This window comes from Harpegnathos saltator, unplaced genomic scaffold, assembly GCF_003227715.2.
Source record: "Harpegnathos saltator strain DR-91 unplaced genomic scaffold, Hsal_v8.6 scaffold587, whole genome shotgun sequence".
Taxonomy (NCBI): Eukaryota; Metazoa; Arthropoda; class Insecta; order Hymenoptera; family Formicidae; genus Harpegnathos; species Harpegnathos saltator.
This window is the reverse complement of record NW_020230412.1, coordinates 255,014-278,566: the sequence shown is the minus strand read 5'-3', so window position 1 is coordinate 278,566 and position 23,553 is coordinate 255,014. Positions and strand designations below refer to the sequence as shown.

The window sequence follows — 23,553 nt, the reverse complement described above, 5'->3', positions numbered from 1 at the left end:
TCTGACACTGATTTATGGTATTTATCGGTATTCGATTTTTGATACTGATTTACTCTTTCATTGCTCTATAAGAAAAGGAAAAATTGATACGAATCGTTCATTTATACGCGTTAATTTTTTTTTATCATATATAAGTGGTCCATGGGACGATTAAATATTCGAATACATGTTGCCGTATCAAAGTCTCCTCTATAATAAACGATTTGACACGTCTGGAGACGCATGATGTATCGTTGCCCCCATCCCATTCCCTTCGTCCTGCTTTCCTGTATAAAATGTCGACTTGAAACGTATTAAAAAGTATTGACATTTCGAATATGTCTGAATTCTGAATCTTTTTGATCCGAAGAAAAGGATTGAAAAGTATTAGTTTCCATTAAATTTTACTGTCCTAAATGCGAGACGGTCTCTTTCGCCCGGGTGCTTCACCAGGGAAATTTCTCTGGTACTCTAAATCCTGTAAGGCCATCAGACTTTGTAGTATATCTCGTCGGTGCATAAGGTTTATATTACCTGTACATATATATTTTGAAACATTTCCTTTGGATATTATATCAAACGGATTTTGCGTGTCACGTAATATCCTTCGGATTACACAGACATTATTATTTTGATCATTTTGATTTCTTTGATATTCATTGAATTATCCAGAACGCGCAACTGCCATGTTGAACGACTCAATTGTCGTGTGAAATATTTCGATTTTCACAAATTCATATAAAATTTTTCATTCTTCACTGATTCACAGAAGTTTTTCACTTTTTATTAGTTCACGCTAGGGAAAAGATTGATGATCGCTGCCTCGAACAGCTGCAACGCTTTTCGAATCATCTATGTCGACGTGCTTTTACTCCTCAGATTTCTGTCATTAATAACTCGATAATTATTGCGAATCTCGCAAAATGCTATGGGACTTTTATGTTTGTCTTAACCCAATCTACCCTCACACTTCGAGTTGGCAGCTAATTACCGGACACTTCGTATGATTTTCATGAAATTAATCATATGCAATGTCAATTCTTTTTTTTTGCACAGGTTAACATGTTAATTCATGTTATAAACTCGTAATAATGTGCGAGATCGTGCTTGTCAAGTATGCTATTATGGTTGTGGCACGGACATAAACCGTCTAAAAATGAATGTAGCGCGGACTGCCACCTCATACAGGTTTTACCGCCGAAAGTGGATGTAGCATCGTAGTTCCCCTCTCAAAATTGATACAGATGGCGCCCTTTCCCAGTGCGTAAAGTCGGTGTCGTCGAAAACACCGTGTTAGCTGCTCTCACGTTCCTCTCTGATAATAGAGAACATAGCCGGAGTATAATTAAATTATAGCCAAAGGATGGTACACTAAAACTATTTGAGAGTTTCCACTCTATGTGATATTAAGTTTAAGTCCTCTATTTGACTTTATGGCGCGAGATTACGTTAAAGCTAACAATAAGCAATTTATTTGAAAAAGAAATATGAAAGGAAAAATGCGAGAGAAGAAAAAGTGTTTGCGTAATTCTTCATATTCTCGATTCATATCCGGATATTTTCACTTCACAAAAAGCAATATGATTTCCGGGAAATGATTGCATTTCCCGGAAATCATAACCTACTTGTATTGAATAACTCAAGGAGTTGCAATATGTTCTATTTTACGACATGCTCATTATCAACCTTTTTATATGTACAGTCGGAAGCAGAAGACTGAATATTTTCCGACATATTTTCGAACACAGCCAATAGCTCACAGATTTTATTTTTGTGTGTAATTATCAGAGGATAATTTTTCTTATTAAATTTCAAATTCATTTCAAGATGCAGTTAGAAAATTTTATTTATCGTAAATTACGAAGAAACGTTCGATAAAACTTGATAAAAAGTTTTGTCCAAAGTTTTAAGAATTACCTGGTCGAAGATTCATCACTTTATTATCATCACATAAAAAGCGCAACTTATTCTATAATCATAAATTTCAATAAGCGCACATATGTCGATACTTCAGAGATATAAGATAAAACTTTTTTTTATTTTCGCATCGATTTAAGTTACACATTAAAATTTGTTATTTGGAATGCCTTTAAAAATTTATAATCCTTAAACTGAAGGAAAGTCTCTTAGAGAGATTTCTATTAGAAAAGTAATCAATAGAATATAAAATTACATAATTAAAATATTAAATATGGAAGAAGCATTAAAAATAATTAACCAGGCGCTTGGTTGTCAATTTACCTCTGTTTAATTATTTTCTAATTAATAGTCTACTTCTTATTTACTTATTTATTTGTTTATTCACGGGAGAACAAGAATGGAGAAACAAGAAAGGAGACAAGAATGGACCGCGCAAATCCTTACAGAATTTCCACAAAAATTATAATGTTATATGAGGATCACAAGTAAAGTAAAACGAGTTTTCTTGCGATTAACTATTTCTCGCGAGTAACGCCGACGCCGACGCAACAGATTGCTCAAAAGTGATGACAAAAAAAATAAATCACACATATATAGCAACAGTTATCTGAGTTCTTATCTGAGAATTATCTGAGTATGTTTATACTGCTGCAAGTGCAGACGTGTGGGATCCGACTTCTCATGCAGACCCTTGATAACGCCAGGAGACCGGCGTACACGTGCTCCAATGGAGCACGCATGTGCCGCGACTCCCATGACTGGTAGAAAGCTGCGTGCTAATTCCAGACGGAGCTTTCGCGCGTCACATCGATGTTTCCTCCTCGCATGTGTCGACGCGGCGGCGGCGGAGGCGGCAGTGACGGCTCGGCTACATCAGCGGCGTTTTACTACTACGGTAGTGGAAGTAAGTAGCAGAACGTAACGTGGATGGATAACGGTGTCTTCCTCCGGAGAAAGGAGATGTTCGCGGCGTGCACGTGAAGTCCAGCGAGCCAGTGTCGCGGAAACTGCGAGAGAAGACGCAAGCCTGCTCGACGGCACCTGGTCCGCTCCTTAGGCGTTCCTGAGGAAGAGTCGAGAACTCGCTGAAAGCTGCGTTTCCCTGAGGCCCTGCTCGCCGGAGGCGTCCCGTTTCGTCGCGCGTCCACTCAGCTTTGCAGTCGACCTTGGGATTGATCATGGGTGAATATACACACACAAATCATGCATGTAATTTTATCACACCGTAATTACACACTCGCTCCCGCTTGGACCAGGAGGTTCCCTAACGTGGAATGTTGTCGCCGGTTGCTATCGATTTTCTTATTGAGACCGGGACAGGGGAAGGGGGGCAACCAACGGTTGAATGACTCGAGATTGAGAACGGGTGAACGCACGAGAACGGCGAGAAAATGACGAAACGCAATAATCAGGGGTTCGGTGGCTTGTGGCGTTATTTGCTTGACGTCTGCGGATAATGATGTTGCATTCCTCCGGTATCCCCGCCACACATATCGCGGCCAACGGTGAAAAGTGGAGAGCCAGGGGGCTATTAAGGAATGCTCCAAGTCCATGACAAACTGGCCGGTTTCAGCCAATTGGTAGGATTAGGTGTCATTTCGCGGGGGCGAGCACGTGACGTGAATGATGATGTGACCGTAAGGTGAGGAAAATAAGACCATAACAAGTATCATAAACACACGAGCGAGCGGATGTCATGCCCGTTCGACGATTATCCTGAATGAAAGCCATAGAGCTGGTGTGTGTGTGTGTGTGTATGTGGCTCACACATGTCGCGACGAGAAGGCGTAAGAGCGGAAAAGCATTGTAACTCTGCGGAATGACCGCGAGGAATCCGGCATTTCGCACGGTACATTTCCTGCGAACAATGTGTGCGTGTGTTTTCTCCCAATTTGATCCCACCCGCGATCGGCCTGCCGGTCTCGCGATTCAACAAACGCCAGCGATCTCCAACAGACCCGCGATATTTCGCTCGTGATGGACGTCGCGTCGCCAGTAATTCGTCAGCTTACGATTGTCAAACAATTGTCACAACACCAGACAGGTTTTCGACACCTCCTTCCGATATTCGATTTATTCTATTTTATCTCTTTGGTGTTTAGGGTTTATTCCATCAGTACCGTTTCAGATCTTTTTCTACTCTAGTTACATCTTTCTGTCAGGAACTGTTTTCGATCTGCAGTGTTGACTTCATTCGAATCGTTTCGATCGATCGCTCGCTCGCATGTTCGCAAAACTTATTTTTATCGAGAAATGATCACGCGAGTTGTATTCCAAGAGGCACCTACATCCCCTTTATGCTCGACTAATGCCTTTATTTCCAGCGGTATTGATTCGGCGAAGGGTGCGTAGTCCCCTCAAAGCTCGCCATGGGGTACTCCCCTTCCAGAAAAATGTAATTCGAAGGGCTCCAGTGAGTCATTCCGGCTTTCTCGGAAGCAGCTCTATTGTCTGCCTTTTCATGCGTTTCGTGTTCTTTCCTTGCCCGAAATTTCTTTCAATTCTCTTCTTTTTCTGAGAACTGAAGAACAGCTCGGCTCGGATTATATTAACACGATCTTTGTCATGAACCTGTTATGTAACTTGAAATGAGAGAGATACCGTCGTTGAGATATGTCACCATTGCGCAGACTATATAATAGGAAAGATATACAACGATGACATTGATAATTCAGACGACCGTTTAAAGCGATCGTTTAAAGTTATTACAGAATTGACCTGTTGGGTCGATTTTCAAGAACTTTCCTTTCACGATATAGGTCGCACGTACTCTATATGATAACTACATTAAATAATCTAATATAACTGATTGAAATTTGTGACGTCACATTTTATATAATAATATTCATTTTATTTTATTTTATAATAACATGTTGCATATAATAAAAATATTAAATAAACGGTTAATACATGATTTTATGAAATTTGTGATACAACTGTTATAATTGATAATTCATGGTTCATATTTTATAAAGTATTTATAATGTTTATATTTTACTTTATATTGTATAATAACACGTTATATTTAATAAAAATATTAAATAAATATTTAATACGTGATTTTACGAAATTTATGATATAACTGTTATGATTAATATTTATAATAATATATAATTTATGGTATTTTTTAAAATACTTATTTTATTTTATTTAAATGATAATACAGATGATGACGCACTTAATAGAAAAGATTGAATTAACCTGAAATTATTGCATGAAGCTTAACTTAAATAGCACTTAATAAAAGACATTCAACAAACACTTAATGAACATTTAATAAACATCCGACCAAATTGAATTAAATGCAACGAAACGAGGAGCCTGAATGAAAAGTTCAGCGTGGTGTACGTAAATACGACACACACTGCAGGCAATGTGTCAAAACAGACGTCAGCCAATTTTTACATACAAACGTCGCATAACGACGTGGTTCCACTTGCGTCCAGAGAGCGAGCCGACTATTATTACTCAGCAGTTTTTAATCATCAATACTGTTGCTACTAGTCGCTATTGAAAATTACCGCCGGTGAAAGATAATTGAAGGATCAAGGATTATCGAGGTAATGTCCGTTGCAAAAGTAAAGCTCGATCTGTAGGAGATCTTCGTTGTTCGTTACGACATTCGTCACGTGATAAAAGAGTAAAATGAGATCTACAATAAAAGTTATAAAGTCGTGAGAAAACTGACCAATTGCAGTCGATTATTCTCCTTGCAGTCGAAAAATAGTCCACTGTGATTGGTCAATTTTTTCTTACGACCTTACGACTTTTCTGTTTATAAATGCCGCTTAATATTTCCTTGTAACGTTTCGTACGTTTTTGAGACTCGCTTAAAGAATTGAATATGGATGTATGGATTTACGCTCAGTGATCATATTGTGAGTGTAGAGTCTGCGTCACTCTAACGTGTTTACGTAGATGGTATCGTTGCAAGTGTGGTGCGACTGCGTAAGAAACCGTAGATCTATGTGATTTGCATGCGGAGAGTTAATTAGCGAACCATTTAACATCCAAGTTAACGGGTTTCTCCTGACCGAAGCTGTTTTCCTCTACTTTGACTTTGCAGCGCGCAAGACGCGCGCCATGTTAAAGCACGTTTGTGCAATTACGCTATGTAGATTTATATTAGCTTTGCGAGGGGGGGGGGATAATCTAGGTTTTCCCAAGTCCAAAATTTCTCATTAAAATATAAAACATTATTTTCAAATGAAGCAAATGTCACTTGAATCTATTACCTTCTGCCGTCTTTCGGGCAGAAGTTGAATTCCTTGGTAATGAAAAGCCGGCTTTTTTAAAGAGAGGACTTATCAGTTCAAATCTTAAAGTAAAATTATCTCATTATATGTATCGTCCTTTACTACGTACGGCGTTATCTGAAAGGATAAAGCGCATATAAATATTACGATGAGCGAGCAGCACAAAGAATAGATAAACAGCGATTTCACTTAAAAGGAAGGAAAATGAATTCGTCTTCAACAAATTTCCGACTTCCAACTGATTCGAGGTTCTGCGTGAGACCTTTGTGTTTGAAAATAAACTGTTTACGAACTTTAGATCGACTTATCGCGCTACGTTTCATTTTAATTACATTGTTACGTAACGCTCGATGTTGCGCATTACTCGTCGAAAAAGAAGAGCAACAAACAAAGCAATAAAAACGATAAATGCGTATCACATGTGTTTCTGTTCTGCTCTTGATGTAACAGCGCGATACATTTTTTTTAGCATTGACTATCCGCCGACACCGATCCGTCGCTTATTATGAGATACTGTGTTTAATAAATAAATAAATGATAAATAAATAAAGTGATAAATAAATAAATAAATTCACTTGATGTATCACAATTAAAATACATATCGAATTTGCTCATATTGTCTTTCAACGATATTTCGATGGATTGAACGCGCCGTTTGAGAGATTAAAACTACGATCGCATCGTCGATAAACGATCGGTTGACCTCGTTTGGTGTCCACTTCATCGAACATTTCCGGGATTTGTGGAACCGGTTATACATACGTCGTGCAGGCGCAATTCTTATAGCGCCAAAGAAATGAGTCTCCGTACGGTTCGACTGGTCGATTACGCTCGTCGAATGTGCGATGCGATTGTCACTACGCGTTGTTGCTCATTGTAGGTACAGTCGGTGGAAGAAATATTGAAACACTCGAATTAAAACTTTGATGTGGTTTAAAGCATGTCTTGTGTCTCATTTTAGAACATTTGTTTTCTGGGAATTAAAGAAAAAAGAAACGAATTTTTATCGGAGATCGAACGCTCTGAAATTCATCGAGATGTAAAAATGTTGCCTTTTTCCGCTGATTGTACACAGGTCAGCATTTCATCAGTTATCGTGACGAGGAATGTGCGATTTATAAAATTGTATACCGTGATGCAATATTTTTTAAAAATCGCAATGTGTAATACACAACACAATTTTCTATCGCAGATTTCGAATCGCGCGCGATTTCATATCGCTCAATTCTTAATCATAAACGATTAAGGAATCCGCGATGGAAACTGTAATATTCAGATAAACGTTAAACATGTCAAAAATAAATAAAGAATAGTTGAGAATGAAAGCATTTGTTATGTAACACATGTAATGCAGCATCGTGAACAATTTTAAACAAGATTCGGAATACGTTTTCAACAAAAAGAATACTTTTGCAAAACGAAAAGTTATACTGTTTTTTCATTGTACGTCAGATCGAGCTTGCTACTGGTCCAGTATGAAAAATATTGTACAGAATATAATAATAAAGATTGACAGAATATACCAAAAATGATTTTTGTTTTGTCATTTTTACATATAAACATTCGATGAATGGCGACTTCCTTGCTCGCATAGCCACAGTCTGATATAATAAATACAAGTGCATACATTAACTTGTACATTAGCTGATACACTGCTCAAAAGAATTATGATATAGATAATTTATTGCCGGAAATTGGCCAACTTTGACTGGCGATTATTTTGCGAAAAATTATTGTAGACTGATGATTTTTTTTCAAAATGAAACTTGAAGTCTCTACTTTAAGAATGTATCTCCATTTTTTGCGTGAGATGCACCCGTACTCCTGTAACCCCTGATCTGAGGGCATGTTTGGTATACTAAAAATTTCAAAGTTTGACGGAATGCATCGACAATTTTTGTTCGGGGACGCCGTTTTCATCGTCATAAAGTTCCTTCCCCTTCAATTTGAAAAAAAATGGAGTCGCTACAATTTTTTTTCACAAAGTTACTGCCTTTCAAAAATATCATTGTTTTTTACCTTCGGGCCAAGTACCGGCCGGCGGATTAAGTGACTGGAAATCATACTGGAGCAACGGCAAAAGTGTTTGACATACGCACGCAAGCACGCGCGCATATTTTTCAGCTCCTGGCTCGTGTTTTGACCACAGCCAATATTCCTAGCATCGGCAGACAAACTCTCTCGGTATTTCCCACGGTTCCGTATGATTCTGAAGGGCTGTAACTTTGCGAAAAAAAATTGTAGCGACTTCTTGTTTTCTTCAAATTGAAGGGGAAGATTTTAACTTTATGACGATGCAAACGGCGTCCCCAAAAAAAATTGTTCACGTCCGTGCATTCCGTCAAACTTTGCAATTTTCAGTATACCAAACATGCCCTCAGATGTCAGAAGTTACAGGGGTAGGAGTGCATCGCATGCAAAAAATGGAGATACATTCTTAAAGTAGAAACTTCAAGCTTAATTTTGAAAAAAAAATCATTAGTCTACATAATTTTTCGCGAAGTAATCGCTAGCCAAAGTTGGCCAATTTCCGGCAATAAATTATCTATGCTATAATTCTTTTGAGCAGTGTATTTGTCTAGCGACAAATTCAATTTCAAAGATTCAGAGTTTAAAGTTCAATATACTCATACCTATCGCTAGGCACAATAGCCGTCATGTGATGGTAGAATAGGTCATTCTGAACAAAAAAGTCCATTTGCACCATTTTGCAAATAACACAAATTTTCAAATTATCAATTAAAAGAGCTTCTGGATGTGTGGTCATTTTCAATCATTGATAACTTAATAACAATTGCGGCTTTTGCAAAATGGTACTTAACTTTCCTTCTCAATTTGATCTGATTAATCTTCAACAATTTTTCGTTCCCAAAAAATTCCGGACACCCTGTATATCCGTTAAAGTCTGTGTTATTCTGTGCTTGTAGACAGAACACGACTGGCATATGTCACCGCTGCTGCAGTTGGCGCCGGCACGGCGGTTTTCTTCATCTGGTGGTGGTGGACCAGAAGACAAAAGCATCAGCCACCGTCGAAGTGGCGTAAGGTCGGGGAACTGAGCGACTTGTGCGTCTTCCCGGTCAAATCGCTCGGTGCAGTCCGTCTCACGTCAATGGAATGCACGCTGTTAGGCCTAAAGTCCGGTTGGATGAGAGATCGCACACTGATGGTGATCGATCTTGACGGACGATTTATCACCGCCAGACAACTGCCGAAAATGGTCCAGGTGAGAGAGTGTAAGATTTAGTCCTTTGTGGTCGTATTTACCTCAAAGAAATCGGAGATATCCTGCTGTGATCGAAATTATCTTCTACTTGATTAATATCAGAGAAAAATAAGTAAGAGAAATTGAAATAAATGCAGAAATCAAAATTAAGGTTAAAATTGGGACGTGGAAAATTGGAAAGTGGATAAAAAAATATAGTATAAAATACTACAAAATGGTCTAAAAATTTTACAATAGAACAATATAATATATCTAAACAAATGGTACGAAATAAATAAGAAATAAGAAAAGGAAAAGGAGAAGCGCTGATCGATGTGTGTCGTCTCGCCTCGAAATTTCGCAGTTCATTATTTCCACGATGTTTCTTTTTATCCCTGTTCTAGGTGTCACCTAATATCTCCGGTTCTATACTAACACTCCGCGCACCAGGGATGATGTCGGTGTCGGTGGACCTTGCTCAGCTGCGTGGCAAGGGCTTCCGTGCTGCTGTATGGGGCCAAGCAGTGCCGGCATGCGATTGCGGCGAAGAACCTGCTCGATGGTTGTCACGCTTCCTTCTTCAGGAGGACGTCGGTCTTAGGCTGGTCTATTATACGCTAAACTGGTCGTCGAGGGACGTGAGACAGATAAACAAGGGTTTCCCTTTGACCGAGGCGATTGATACCGTGAGTACTTCTCCGCTAACGGTGCGTCGAAGAAGCTGTTCCACCGTGATATTTCGAACGAGAGAATAAATTCTCCGGCAGGGAGCCTATTCGGACGCGACGAGTTATACCCTGATCACCGAGGCCTCGATAACGGATCTTAATAGTCGACTGGAAGAACCAGTCACGCCGCAGCAATTTCGCATGAATTTCGTGGTCAAGGGTGCCACCGCTTACGAGGAAGATAAATGGGACTGGGTGAAGATCGGGGACGTGATATTCAGAAATGTCAAGCCGTGCACGAGGTGCATCTTCACCACGGTGGATCCGGAAACCGGCACGAAGAATTCTAAGGTGGAGCCTTTAAAGACCTTGAAGAGGTGCGTTGAAAATGTGTTATTGTCGCTCGACAGCAACAGAAGGTGTAATGTTTCTGACTTCCTTGCGCGGAAAAAAGTTGTACTACCTCGCGTAAGACGAACAAGTCGAACAAGTTTCACAACGTAAAATCAGGCGTATAAGAGCCGAACATTATTATTCGTGCGCAGCAAGTCTTAACCCATTTGCATCCGCAAGCGGAATAATCCGCACATAATAATCATTATGTATCATTAGCCGCTGAATATTCCGCGACCTACGATGTTCACTTATTAGCAACCGCGGAATAATATGTTCACAACGACGTTCACTTTTCGCCAATGATATGCGCACACGTGATACAAGCCAATTGTCAGTTGAATATCTCCGACTTCTAAAGTTAATTACGTTTCTAGAGCTGTGATGCAAATGGGTCAAGCCCATATCAGACTATGGATTAGAATTGAGATTGGATTGAAATTTGACCAATTGGAAAAAAGAAAATAATCTCAAATATAGTAAACTTAGCCCTGACTGGTTAAATTTCAATCCAGTACTCAAGCCCAATCCGTAGTCTGATACGGGCTTTACAAATAACCAAGATGGCCAAGAATATTTCAATTTCAAAATGTAGCATATTTGCAACTTGCATTACCGACGAGTCGTAATTTTCAAGCATTTAACTCTTGCTTGCTATTTATCATTCTGGAACTCGTAAAGCTTTAGGAACGCTTCATGTTATTTACATCGCATTATTTATAATGAAACTGATAACGAAACTGATAACGAAACTTTTGTCACGAACAGTTACAGGCAGATAACTGACCCCGAGCTGCGACCTCATGTTGGCAATAGTCCGATTATGGGTATTCACCTTGGACTCAGAGGACCCAGCAGAACAGTCCGTTTGGGCGACCCCATTTACGTGGGTATACCGGAGAAGGAGGAGGAGGAAACTCCGCCTTTGACTTCGCCGTCATAGCTGTGGCGTTGGGACTCTTGCGAACATTTGGAACACGAACGAGGCACCGTTCCGACACACGTAGACGAGGGAAACGAAGAAGCGAAATCCAAGATCGACGATCGCGATGACATAAGCGTGCAATGTTCGTAAAAATGGTCACAGCTACACTACACGTACAGTTGTATGGAAAATGTTAATGAATCCCGACACATTTGACGGATCAGGCTGGTCAGAGCTATAAGGTACTATGGTAATCGCTGATGTGTCCTCTGCGACAAGCTTCGCACTGTGGACAAGCAACGATGTGGGATTTAATTAAGTCCACGCGCAATCTGGGTCTACGATGTTTCTATTGTTACGGAATTGCGTTGGTAGGAATTGCGTCTTAGAAATTCGGGAATATATTTTGTTAAACTGTTAGGGTATATAAGTGTGTATCTTGGTATCTTCATTCTACGTGTGCAAATGCGCAGGTGATGCGTGAGTGATGCGTGTGTAAATAATGTTTACATGAAACGATCACGTGAAACGATTGACTTAGAATAGAGGGGAACAAATCTCGATTCATTTTGAGATACGAGACTGGTAGAACTTCGCTAAACGAGAGAAACGACCACATTTTCAAGCTGTTTCCGCGTAGATGGACGAATATGTTCGATCTGAAAAATATATCAGGCAAATGTGTTCGATATAACGAACCCGATAAACATCAGGTAACAATAATATTTCCTCAACGTTATAATCTCCCTTGTGCTCAACAATGTGAGTGCAACGCAACAGAGATTGTACGTAGGAATTGCTTTACTAAGCGAGAAATCATAACAACGACGTAACGTTACGTCACTTTGTAATAACGTAGTATATACTGTTATCCGATGTTTCCTGGGAGGTGGCTCATATTTTAATACTTCGTCGAATGTCAATAATGTATACGGCCTCAAAACAAATGGTAAAGATAATGATTTTGTAATAACGCGCGTGTATCGCACAATAGGGTTTTGCAGAACCAGCGGCAGCCAGCCAGATAGCACAATATATCCTGGGATCATCTTGGACGTCCTCAGGAAGTCTCGGGACAGTTTCCAGGAATTTTAGATACGTTCAGGATCATTGTGGGATGTTTAGTGGTATTTGGACAATGATAATCAATAATACTGTCTCGTTACTTGATTTTATCAACCTATACGCGATTATTTACGGTTGTAAAACCTTCCTGCAGATGTCCGCACTCGCGAGCTGTACCGAAATTTCAACGTCACAGAGCTCAAAGCTGAAGTCAGAGCTACATCGGAAACTACCGGTTGTGCAAAATGTCAGCCGGCAGATGGGCAGCGCGTTTGATCAGAATGACACAGCGGATAGTCATCTTAGCCATCTGTGTTCGCATCGAGACTCCTGATTCCTCACTGCGACCATTCTGATTTATGACATCAGAAGCGAGGAGAAACTCTTTACAAAGATTCTTGCAACATACGTTGAAATAAAAGGATAACGCAAAATGACGATTACAATCAATCGAACAAATTTGCAAACACTTTCCTTTTGCTTAAACACCAACAATAATTAAGCGGAAAATTACCGTGAGAAAATTGTGAGAAAAGAGGTTAAAAAAGGCAGGTTGCATGTCACGTTGATTTTATGTTTATTTATTGGTTGTTCGAACGAAAAAGAAAGTGCGCTTGGACTGTTTTACAGATCTGCTCGATTGATCGCAAGCGTCATTTTATGGATATATCTCATTTCAGCGTATTCTTCATGAATTCTTAGCGTGTATCTTCTCGTCTCCGCCATTGTCAACCAAGTGGTGGAGGATTACGAGCTTCAAGCCTTATCTACAATATGTGTTCTCTGCTTTCTGTTTTTCTTCTTTCAAAGGATAAAGCATAAGAAACAGGAAGCAGGGAGCACATTGTAGGTCGGGTTTTAAACTCATATTCTGTCGACGGAGTCCGCTGACATAACCTTGACAGCAGATCGGCGGCAGAAATTGAACGGGATCTGCGGTGTAATCCATTTAAATGTGATCAAACGGTTACGGTGAACGACAAATCCCGTTCGGCTTCTGTAGGCGATCAACCATATCGTGTTCTGTAAGCAGATCCTGCTAGATTTCCGTTAGCGAGCTGACCGCAAAATTTTCCACCACGCGAAATCTGTTCGCACAAGTTCAGCTAGCCGTGGCTGAGTGTGAATCTGTCACCTTGCTTGATATCCGGACCATCGAATATTTTTCTAATTATATTTTTGTACCGTAGTGCGGCAAATTCGAATAAATTATGAGCGTTTCGTCTCACGAATGCAAGTAATCGCTGGCTGCAACACATTTTCTTCCGCTCGTCTTCCGACGCATACTTCCGGCTGGAGATTCCAAAAGACACACTCTGTACTACCACTTTTTATTACAATAATATTTATTTACACTACAAAACAACAGGGACGTTTTACATAGAGAAATTATGCGCTCGGGTAAACGACGACGAAACGTCGCGTCTTCGTGTTGTTACTTTACGTCTCTTCGGGCCGCGCCGCTTATTGGACATTCCCCGTGATGAGAAAGTCCAAGAAGGGCGGAGACCTGGCTTATCGGTGTTGACGGACTTCTAACAAAACGCAATCAACTGAGATGCGCATCGAGGAAGAGTGCTTTTGATTTGCTTGTTGGCCGCGCTCGCGGCGGGATTGATAATTGTCTAAATTTCTCACGGCTTTTTGACGTTATTGCGAAATTTTAAGCAGGAACGAGAGAAGAAGAAGAAGAAGAAGAAGAAGAAAGAGAGAGAGAGAGAGAGAGATAAGGAGAGGAATAGAGAGAGAGAGAGAGAGAGAGAGAGAGAGAGAGAGAGAGAGAGAGAGAGAGAGAGAGAGAGAGAGAGAGAGAGAGAGAGAGAGAGAGAGAGAGAGAGAGAGAGAGAGACATGGGATACATAGACGAGAAGGAACGGTACAAACGGATGGAAGAACGGTGGAATGCCTGACGTTGTTGCATTCCAGAAGGAGAAGGGGGGAGATATATGTACAAGTTTACGATATCTCGTCCGATCGGAATGTCACGTCGGGAGAAATCGTACCGTACCTTCGGCGTAAAAAAATAGACTCTGCCTTATCTGTACTCTGAGTGCGAATTGAACTATTCTCGTCACGTCGGAGGACGATCTCCCAGCACGCGGGGAGACCGTCCCGTAGTCGTCGGCGCATGAATCATTTCGTTGGAAGTGTCAACGGAGAGCGTGTCGTATCACAAATTGTAAAACGATTGGACAGTTTCACCGCCTCTCTCAGCGTGCTTTCGTCGCGCCATTACGGCTGAATGTCGGTCGTCTTAAAACGACGACCACCTACGGAAATATCCATCTCTATCGTTATCCTTATTCTTATCGGCTAAAAGGGTAAAAGTATATAACAGGGTCGCAGAGGGAGAAAGAGGTAAAACGAGAGAGAGAGAGAGAGAGAGAGAGAGAGAGAGAGAGAGAGAGAGAGAGAGAGAGAGAGAGAGAGAGAGAGAGAGAGGGGGGGGATCATATGTAAGAGAGAAGAAAGAATGAAGGAAACTACACCCCGAGAACAAAGTGAACAAAGTCGGACAGAATCAAGTAATGTCGATCGTTAGGGGGATGCGTGCGTTCGATGACAAACTGCCTGGTGCTTTCGCAGAGAGCTCGATGGCCATCAACGAGGGAATCGAGTTGCGGATCCCGGGGACAAGGGGGCAACACCGTGCACGTGAACGGTCATGTTGCCAACGTCGTACCCGTGTTCCTACTGGCAGAGGCGATCGGTCCGGCGATGATGCTCATGACGCTATGGTACCAAAGCCGGCGAGGCCTCTTCTTCTGTTTCCTCATCTCAGTCCTCCAGCAAGGTCCTAGATGATGGAGGTGATGAGTCGCGCCTTGAAGTTGACGATGCGTTCGCTCGTAGCCGCCAGGCGCTACAAATTGGAAAGCAGACCAGTCGGTTAATTTCACTTCCCACTCACGTTAGAATCGCCGCGAATTTTACTTTTTTTTTCTTCACACGGACAGAATTTTGCGGTAAAAGTGGAAGTTTTTCACCGAGGAAAACCTATATCTTGGGGATTGGCACAGCTGTTAAAAAATTCATTCATTTCATGTTCCTCAAAAAGATAAAGATCGCGGCTGCGCAATGGGATTATTTTCGTAATTTTTCTACTTTCTGCACGGAGAGAATTCCACCTAGTAAGCCTTTGTAGCCAAGAGAAACATACCGACATTCGGCCTTTGTCGTATTACCTTCCCTTTTTTATGTGTTATTTGTATTTCAAGAACTGAAATTTGCTACTTAAAGATTCACTACATGTTTCTTGGAAAAATGTATTATGTTCTTTAGCGAGATGAGGATTGCAACTAAATGAGAATTATTCTCGTAATTTTTGTTATCCATGCAGAAGAAAATTTTACAATGGAAATCGTCATAGAAATTTATAACAAAGCGGCACATTCTGCTCTTTAATTTATCATCGCAACTGAATGAGAATTATTCTCGTAATTTTTGTTATCCACACAGAAGAGAATTTTACAATAGAAATCACCATAAAATTTTGTAACAAAGTGACACATTCTGCTCTTTAATTTATCATCATAACTGAATGAGAATTATTCTCGTAATTTTTATTATCCACACAGAAGGGAATTTTACAATGGAAATCGCCATAAAATTTTCTAAGAAAGCGATACATTCTGCTCTTTCATTTACCATCCTTGCTTCCTTTCCACATTATTGACAGTCTAGTCCTGCGTTCCTGTCCAGGAAGATATAACATTGGAAAGAATTTGTATAAAGGAGAGAAAAAGACTCTCCTCTTCGTTTTTACATGTCACAGAAGAAATATGGAAATTGCATCACTCCGAGATACGCGCGACTATTCGCGGCTCATTTGGAAATGTCCGAAACGTCCAATATTGCAGTAAAAGCATGCGGTCGAACCTTTTTTATCAAGACCGCGGTGAGAGTGCAATGCACTCGAGCTGCCAAACGCAGAAGAATCACGGGTGTTACGTATTCTACGCGTTTCACGCGGATAACATAAAACTCTTTCCGCCGACTCGCATCCTTCCTCTCAGCCGCGAAGAGATTCTTTAACCCCCGGATGAAGGAATTTCGCGGAGCTCACGGAGCGTAAGACGCTTTCGAACCGACGTACGTTCTTCGCCGGCGCGCAACAGGCCGATGAGCGAGCGCGATGAACGCGCCGCAAATTGCGCATGATGAAATGGATTACGGCCGACGCGAGACGTGGCGCGTGAAGAGTAAAAGATACCGTAGCCCCCCTCCTCCCCTTCCCGCTCACGAATGATCCGCGGGATCTCGACGTTTCCTTTCGCCGGGGGTCCGCATCCGCGCCGAAAGCTTCTTCCTGCCGTTGCACTGTCCATTAACTAGCGCAAAATCCCAATTTGCATCGCGAGCTGCGGTTTCCTCCACGATTCCTCGCGTAATGCAGTTATGGAGCCCGATTTCCAGCCGACGCAATACAATGCACGCACGAGCCGGTATTCACGCTGTTTAGTCCCGAGGGCTTACGTATTCTCGTTGGCCGTTGCGTTACAAAAATGCGATCATCGTTAAGTGGCTGCGAGATCCTCGAGCGCGTGCGGAAGTCGCGTGCGGCCGAGTGTAAAAGTCAACGTCGCCGTTATGTCGCGACGCCGGATGATCCGCGAAACGCTCGGTTGTTCGCTGGCGATTTCGCGAGCGTTGCGACTGGGAAAATTATTGCTTTAACCCTTTCACTGCTGAATTAACTTCCCTTGAGAAAATTATTAAAATATTTGGTAGTCCTACATTTTTTGGATCGCAGATTACGAATCTAAAATCAGATTTGCAAAATTCAAAATGGCGAACTCAATATGGCGATCATAATGTACAAAATTAATGAAAATTCCAATTATTATTGATGGTGTATGTGTTTTTCGGGTCACTGATTACGAATCTGAAGTCAGATTTGCAACATTCAAAATGGCGGATTCAATATAGCGACCATAATGTACGAAATTGATACAAATTTCGGTTATTATTGATAATATATGAATTTTTCGAATCGCTCCCAGGTAGCAGACTGACGTCAAATGACGTACTAATGACGTCATTAGTACATTTGACGTCAGTCTGCTACCAGGGCTGATTATAAATCTTTTGAGTAAAATAATATTGATAGTATGGATAAGATGGAGATACAAAATGAAAAACTAGGAAAATAGAGCTAAAAAGTGCAAAAAATCAAATTTCGGCCGTTTTTATGGAAATATTTGTTTATAAAAGAAAGTCTAACTTGCAAAAAAATACTGAGTAAAATATATGTTTTTGTACAACATCAGAAAAATATTTGGTGAAAATTTCAGACCTCTACATTCAATACTCTCCGAGGAATCGATTTTTCCCTATAAAAAGCATTTTTTTCAACTTTGATTTGTTATCACAATAATCACAAATGAATAATTGGGTATAAAAACCTATTGGAGTATGTTGAACAACTATTCAGTTGCCTGGAAAACTCAAATCCCCGATTAGTTCTTCAAAATGATATGATTTACAACGCAAAATTGAATCAAGAAAAGGTGGGAAGTATACTTCCCACTAACAGTGAAAGGGTTAAAGAATCGCAGCCGGCTGCCGCACTAGACGACGGTTTTCTTGCGTGATCGCGTATAGCACATGTGTTGATTTAGTTCCGGCTCCTGCGTCCCAACGACGCTTCGGATTGTTCCGGACACTGTTAGCATTGTCGATTGTTCGGTTGCTGTCGGCTAACACGAGTCATTGAAAAAAGAGGAAAAGGAGAAACAGAAAGAGAGAGAGAAAGAGAGAGAGGAGCGCATTAAGTCACGCCGAGCTTCAACGAAGCCTTCATTTTAACCAGATTAAAACGCGTGGAGACTTGTGGAGGACTTCTTCTCCGAGGAAAAAAATTTTTAATTTTTAATTTTTAATTTTTTGTCGAAGGTACTGTCGAGGGCACTAATCCCTGGCGTTGATACTTTTGCTGACATCTGAAGCGATTAAAATTGACAACATCGAGTGAGTCGTGATTACATGCAATGATTGCTTCAAGTGATTATTTTAATTCAATTAGTCTCGCGCTGATTAATAATTAATTAATTTCATCAATCGATTAAATTATTCATAATTACATGCATGACGACTGCTTGATTTTGATTATTGATCTGTCGAATATTTTATCCTGAAATTTTAAACGATTAATGCTTAGCACTGCTCTCAATCTTTAACAACGTATCAAATGTAATTTTCTAATTGTTATAAAATTTGTAAAGTGACATAATATATCATGTGTCAAGGTGTCGTATGATACCATAATTATAAAATGACATTAAGTAAATTCTTTTTAATTTTGTGTTTTCTGATAATGCAGGAATAGACTGTCAATAGAGTTGATCCTGTTAAGAAATGCGGTAAATATTTCAACAATACAATTCCTGAAAGATAAGTAGCACATAAAACGGAAGGATAATAAATTAAAGCAGAATGTTGCAAAGTTTCACGATTGCAAGTTTTACATATATTTATGATAAGTTTCACCGTAAAATTATTTCGTGCGAAAGATAAGAATTGCAATAAATTTTCCTTGAGCGCGATTTTCACCTTGCTAAGGACCATAATAAAACTGATCGATAATAAAAATTTTTTAATAGTATAGATCTTAGTTTCTGTGATATAAGTAGCCCATACGAGCTGAAAGGATGATAAATTAAAGCAGGACATTAATACGTTCCACAATTATAAATTCTACAATCGTTCTTACTAGAAAATTTTCCTCTTACAAAAAAATGGAAGTCATGATTAGTCATTCTGATTAAGTTACACAATCTTTGTCTTGCAGAACGAAGCAAAGCCAAGAGAGGAAAATATTAAACGTTTTAATAGTATATATTTCAGTTCCTGAAATGTAAATGAAGTACACATGAGACAGAAGAGTAATAAATTAAAATCGAATGTCGACATGAGACATTCGAGCCGAAACGATAATAAACGATAATAAATTCCACTCGATAATAAATTCCATTATAGACGATAACAAATTCCGCAGTAACTTTTACCACAAAGTCCTCTCTCCATGTAAATATAAATCCAAACACGGTACGAATGACTAGAAAGACCAACGAGTCTTAGCCCGGTAAACGTTACGGTTTCGTTGAAACTTAATCCATCTCGATCACAGCATGATTCCAATCAAAGCTTGAAACCACTCTCGGACAGCGCGAAAATAAACGTTCTTCCACGCGATGCCCAATCAACTATGGCCCGCTGATTTCACGCTCTGCGAGTTTAAAATTGATTAAAATGCGAAAGTGAAAGCGATCCGTTCGGCGAGGTGCGCGAAAGTCAGCCGAATAACAAATCAGTCCGTTCTCATCCTCTTCAAGGTGCGTGACGTTTTGCCCGCGAGTAAATAGAATTCCAAGCGTCACAGCAGACAGAGGTCGGAAACGGAAATCGTCGAGCAAGGCCCACGTTGTCTGGGATGCTATTATTTTTTCGGGGAAACTTCGCGTCAGAAAGAGCGCAGAAAGAGCTGCGTAACGCGAGCGCGCGATTTCGACGACGCGGATGCCGCCGTGGCCAGTTGTTGCCCCTGGCAATTTTGCGTGCCAGGAGCGGCCGCTTGCGTAAGTCAGCCGGCAAATGGACGGCGCTATTTCATAGAGAAAGTCGCTTACATTTTTGCTTTCCATCGATACCGACGGCGCGCTTGCGTAATTGTCCGGTTTGTATCTGAAACGACGACGCGCGACGCGACGCGACGCAAGGCGGTGCGTTACGTCTGCTCGACTTTCGGCACCGTCGAACATGACCGGCCACCGTGAAACTCCCTCATTAAAGTTTATCCAATGCCCTGAAGTCCGATAGAGGACGAGAGAGAGAGAGAGAGAGAGAGAAAGAGAAAGAGGGGGGGGGGGGGAGAGAGAGAGAGAGAGAGAGAGAGAGAGAGAGAGAGAGAGAGAGAGAGAGATGTTGCCCTGTCTATCTGCCATTCGCGTCGTTCGAAACAGGTACGAGATATAGTACGGTATAACGCAATCTTAAGCCTCATCTTGACCTTGGTAACAATCTATTGCTTATACCGTATCGTTACCGTCCAGCCAGTGCGAACGATATAACGGTGCAGCGCCTCTCTAATTTTATAGCATGACAATGAAAAAACAATCAGTTCTTGACAAATTAAGAAACTCCATTGGTGATTATACTAAAATTCTCAGATATATTCTATTATTAAGAGAACATTCAATACGGTGAACTTTTTAAAAATATTTAAAAATATTTAATACACCGATAAGAGTCGCGCGAGACGATAAAGTCTAATTTCACGCTAGAAAAAGGGCATTGACGAAAAAGAAACAAAATTCTGCTGATAATTATGTTAAGGCTCTCTCGGATATTCAAGGAAAATATTCAATAATGGATCTCTAAGAAATCTAATCAGACTTTAATTTCTGAGAAATACTCGAGAGTGTTTAATCTTAAAAAGTTATCGGCTATGTGTCGATAACAGCCATGCAGGATGATAGATTGTCCCAATTAACGTCAGTGGCCTGCTTTTATGATGATTTTTTTTATGATGACACCGTTTTCCTCAATGTATCAGCTAATACGGGCCCATATTTGTGCTATAAACGTGTTTCCCTTATTCTTTCTTTATGTATTTTAGATATTATCTCTTATTATTCATTCATATATCTTATATATTATTCTATATGTTTATATGGGTTACAAGTTTCAAATAAAATTAAAAATCATAATGAATGCTGAAAAGTCAGTTACAAGCTAACGGTAATAGTTTGATAGCTACTCGACGATATCTTGAAAGTTGATATAATTTGAAATCATACGTCGATTTGTTAAATCTGCACGCTACTTCGGTCGTTTCTGAGAAATTATAATAAACAAGTTAAAACTTTTCCATGAGATACGATACATTTAAAATCCCAAATGTTCACGCTTCCTAGCGACAAAATAAACTTTGTACTTAATACATTTAATTTATTAATTTTTACGAGAAGGTTACTTGGTCACTACTTGGGACATTCGCTTTAATTGCGAATATCTTGCGAACCGCAAGAAGAATTACTCGCAATTTTATCACCTTTCTTGGCTTCTAATTTAACCCGCATGTATTTCTCAACAATTGAACTCTATTACATTCTGTCAACAGAAAAAAAGTTCAACTATTCTTTAGCCTTTTAAGCATCACGCACGCTATTTGGTGAATTGAGGAACAGAATCGTACAAGAGAAAAGTAAAATTGCTTCTGCCCCCAGTTTTGCACATTATTTTGTCGAGTTTCATTGGAAATTTACAAAAACTTCGAGTGAAGATAAAGGAACGTACTCGGATTCAGTCTGTGATATTGAATTGTGTGACAAGTAATTTAAAATTTTGCAGGCAAAGTTAATAAAGGACGGTTTTTTATTTTGTATCGTCATAATTTTACGAAACGCTGTTTTGATCAATGACTTTCCGCCATCCTTCGCACACATTGTTTCATAAAAATATAACGACAAAGAGATACCAACAAGCGCACCTAACTCTCTAACATTCGCATGTGGTGGCGCCTTTTCACAAATCTCTCTCGCGGTACGAAATGAATCCGACGCTGAAATTACACACATTTATTAAAAGCACGAGCAATTACGAAGAGAAGCCGAGTCGTCGCGTTCGCGAGGCGAGAGTCGTTGACTTTACGACCCGACGAGAGTCCGTTTTAATTAATTTGGCAATTTCGCGCAAGAAATCACGACGCGAATTTCACCTCACGGATCTGCCGAAGGAACGAATCGCGGACAATAGCCGCGCAATTATCGCGTGTCCTCAAGTGCAATCGTCCATAGACGCAATCGTCCAGGCGGCTCGCTCGCTCGAGAATCGTAATTCGCAATCGAAATCACGTCTCTCCGCGAGTTTTACGAGAAGAATGAGGAACTTGTCGCGAGGAGAACTTGAGTCCGCTGCCCTCGCGAGCCGAGAATCGCCGACTCCACGACAATAGCCGCAAAGTCCGTTCGAATTTTAATTCGGCAATTTCGCACAAGAAACAAATGTATTGTATATCGCCGAGTCTGTCGCGCGCGTACCCGCGAGTGTTATCGTAAATCACCGTGACAAGTCGTAAACACCGCCGGCGATCGAAACTTTTCCCCCGTCCCATGTCGAAATACAACACCGTTCGCGATATCCTGCGGATATAATAAAAACGGGAACACGAATAATTAACACGCGATAGAAAGCGCAGTCGCAAGCGCGCGCGCGCTCTCATGCGATTGCGCAGCTTTGAATTTTTATTAACCTCGTACGTGTGTTCCACCTGTTATCTCTCCGCGGAAATATCCGGCGAGGTCACAGTTCAGCGTTCTATTAATAGTCGGCCTCAGCGTGATTGCCGCAATATTTTGTCACTAGGCGCGACTTACTCTCGATTTACACGCGAACCGGCATCGTTAACATCTCGAAATCTTGATAATTGACGTCCGGCACGGGCTGCGAGCTTGTGCGAAGTAGATCGGCTAGGACACCTTTCGACATCGGTTATTACGTGCTCGCATGATCGTGTAATCATAAGCGGTAACTATATTGGACCGTAATAACACTCGGCGAGCGCCGATGAAGTCCTTTATTACGAACAGACGTCGATCGTATTTCAAGCAATTCGCTCTCCTCGACGAAAGGTTCAACCGGCTGAGCTTCCTCTCGATCGATTTTCCTCTCGTTACTTTCGCACGTTCGGTAACCCGCGCGTTGCATCATGTGAGATGCTATATGATCTGTTCTTTTTAGCTGCACTGCGGAACTAGTGCAATAAGTTAGAATGAGACAACTATAGTTTTTTTCACCTTAACTTATTGCACCAGTTCAGTAGTGCAGCTAAAAAGAACAGACCAATAGTCATTTTCGTCGTGCCTTTCCCCCCGTGCCAAATTTTGCCCGTGGCAAAAGAGCTCTTCTGCGTGACTTTTCGGACGCATTCGTCTTGTCCAATGGCAGACTTTGTTTTCCGATGGGAGAATCTTCTCATTGGACAAAACGGATGTGTTCCGAAACTCGCACGAAAAATAACGGACGACTTTCCTGTCCACGACCGCGCGATAAAAAGAATCATAGCATACAGAAAGGAGTATTTTAGTTACGGTAAAGTTACGGTAGAATTGTCGAACGGAGAAACATGTCGACATGCTACTT

General features: G+C 40.7%; 2 protein-coding genes across 5 annotated transcripts in view; one reads left to right on the top strand and one right to left on the bottom strand.

Moving 5' to 3' along the window:
• The first annotated feature begins 2,605 nt into the window (after positions 1 to 2,605).
• Positions 2,606 to 13,652, top strand: LOC105192453 (Mitochondrial amidoxime reducing component). 2 transcript variants are annotated; one of them, XR_850534.3, is made up of 6 exons: positions 2,606 to 3,081; positions 9,083 to 9,381; positions 9,765 to 10,046; positions 10,128 to 10,405; positions 11,190 to 12,473; positions 12,566 to 13,652. XR_850534.3 is itself a non-coding variant. In XM_011156611.3 (5 exons), exons 1-5 carry the CDS (start codon positions 3,078 to 3,080, stop codon positions 11,362 to 11,364), a joined length of 1,038 nt encoding a protein of 345 aa, XP_011154913.1. In that variant the 5' UTR covers positions 2,606 to 3,077; the 3' UTR covers positions 11,365 to 13,652. The 2 variants fall into 2 exon arrangements, 1 of the variants encoding a protein (XP_011154913.1); XM_011156611.3 differs by having other exon boundaries at positions 11,190 to 13,652.
• Positions 13,653 to 14,822: 1,170 nt separating this feature from the next.
• Positions 14,823 to 23,553, bottom strand: part of LOC105192454 (uncharacterized) — a 42,218-nt gene continuing 33,487 nt past the window's right edge. For all 3 annotated transcript variants that reach the window (XM_025304039.1, XM_025304040.1, XM_019845671.2), the window contains one exon: positions 14,823 to 15,274. In XM_025304039.1, the coding sequence (XP_025159824.1) occupies positions 15,209 to 15,274 (66 nt within the window). In that variant the 3' untranslated portion in view covers positions 14,823 to 15,208. The remainder of the gene's footprint in view (positions 15,275 to 23,553) is intronic.

What these genes read in the sequence shown, in the direction of transcription:
- LOC105192453 (XM_011156611.3), top strand. An exon ending in AACTGCCGAAAATGGTCCAG is followed by an intron (nt 9,382 to 9,764) that starts GTGAGAGAGTGT and finishes TCCCTGTTCTAG; the next exon opens with GTGTCACCTAATATCTCCGG. An exon ending in TGACCGAGGCGATTGATACC is followed by an intron (nt 10,047 to 10,127) that starts GTGAGTACTTCT and finishes ATTCTCCGGCAG; the next exon opens with GGAGCCTATTCGGACGCGAC.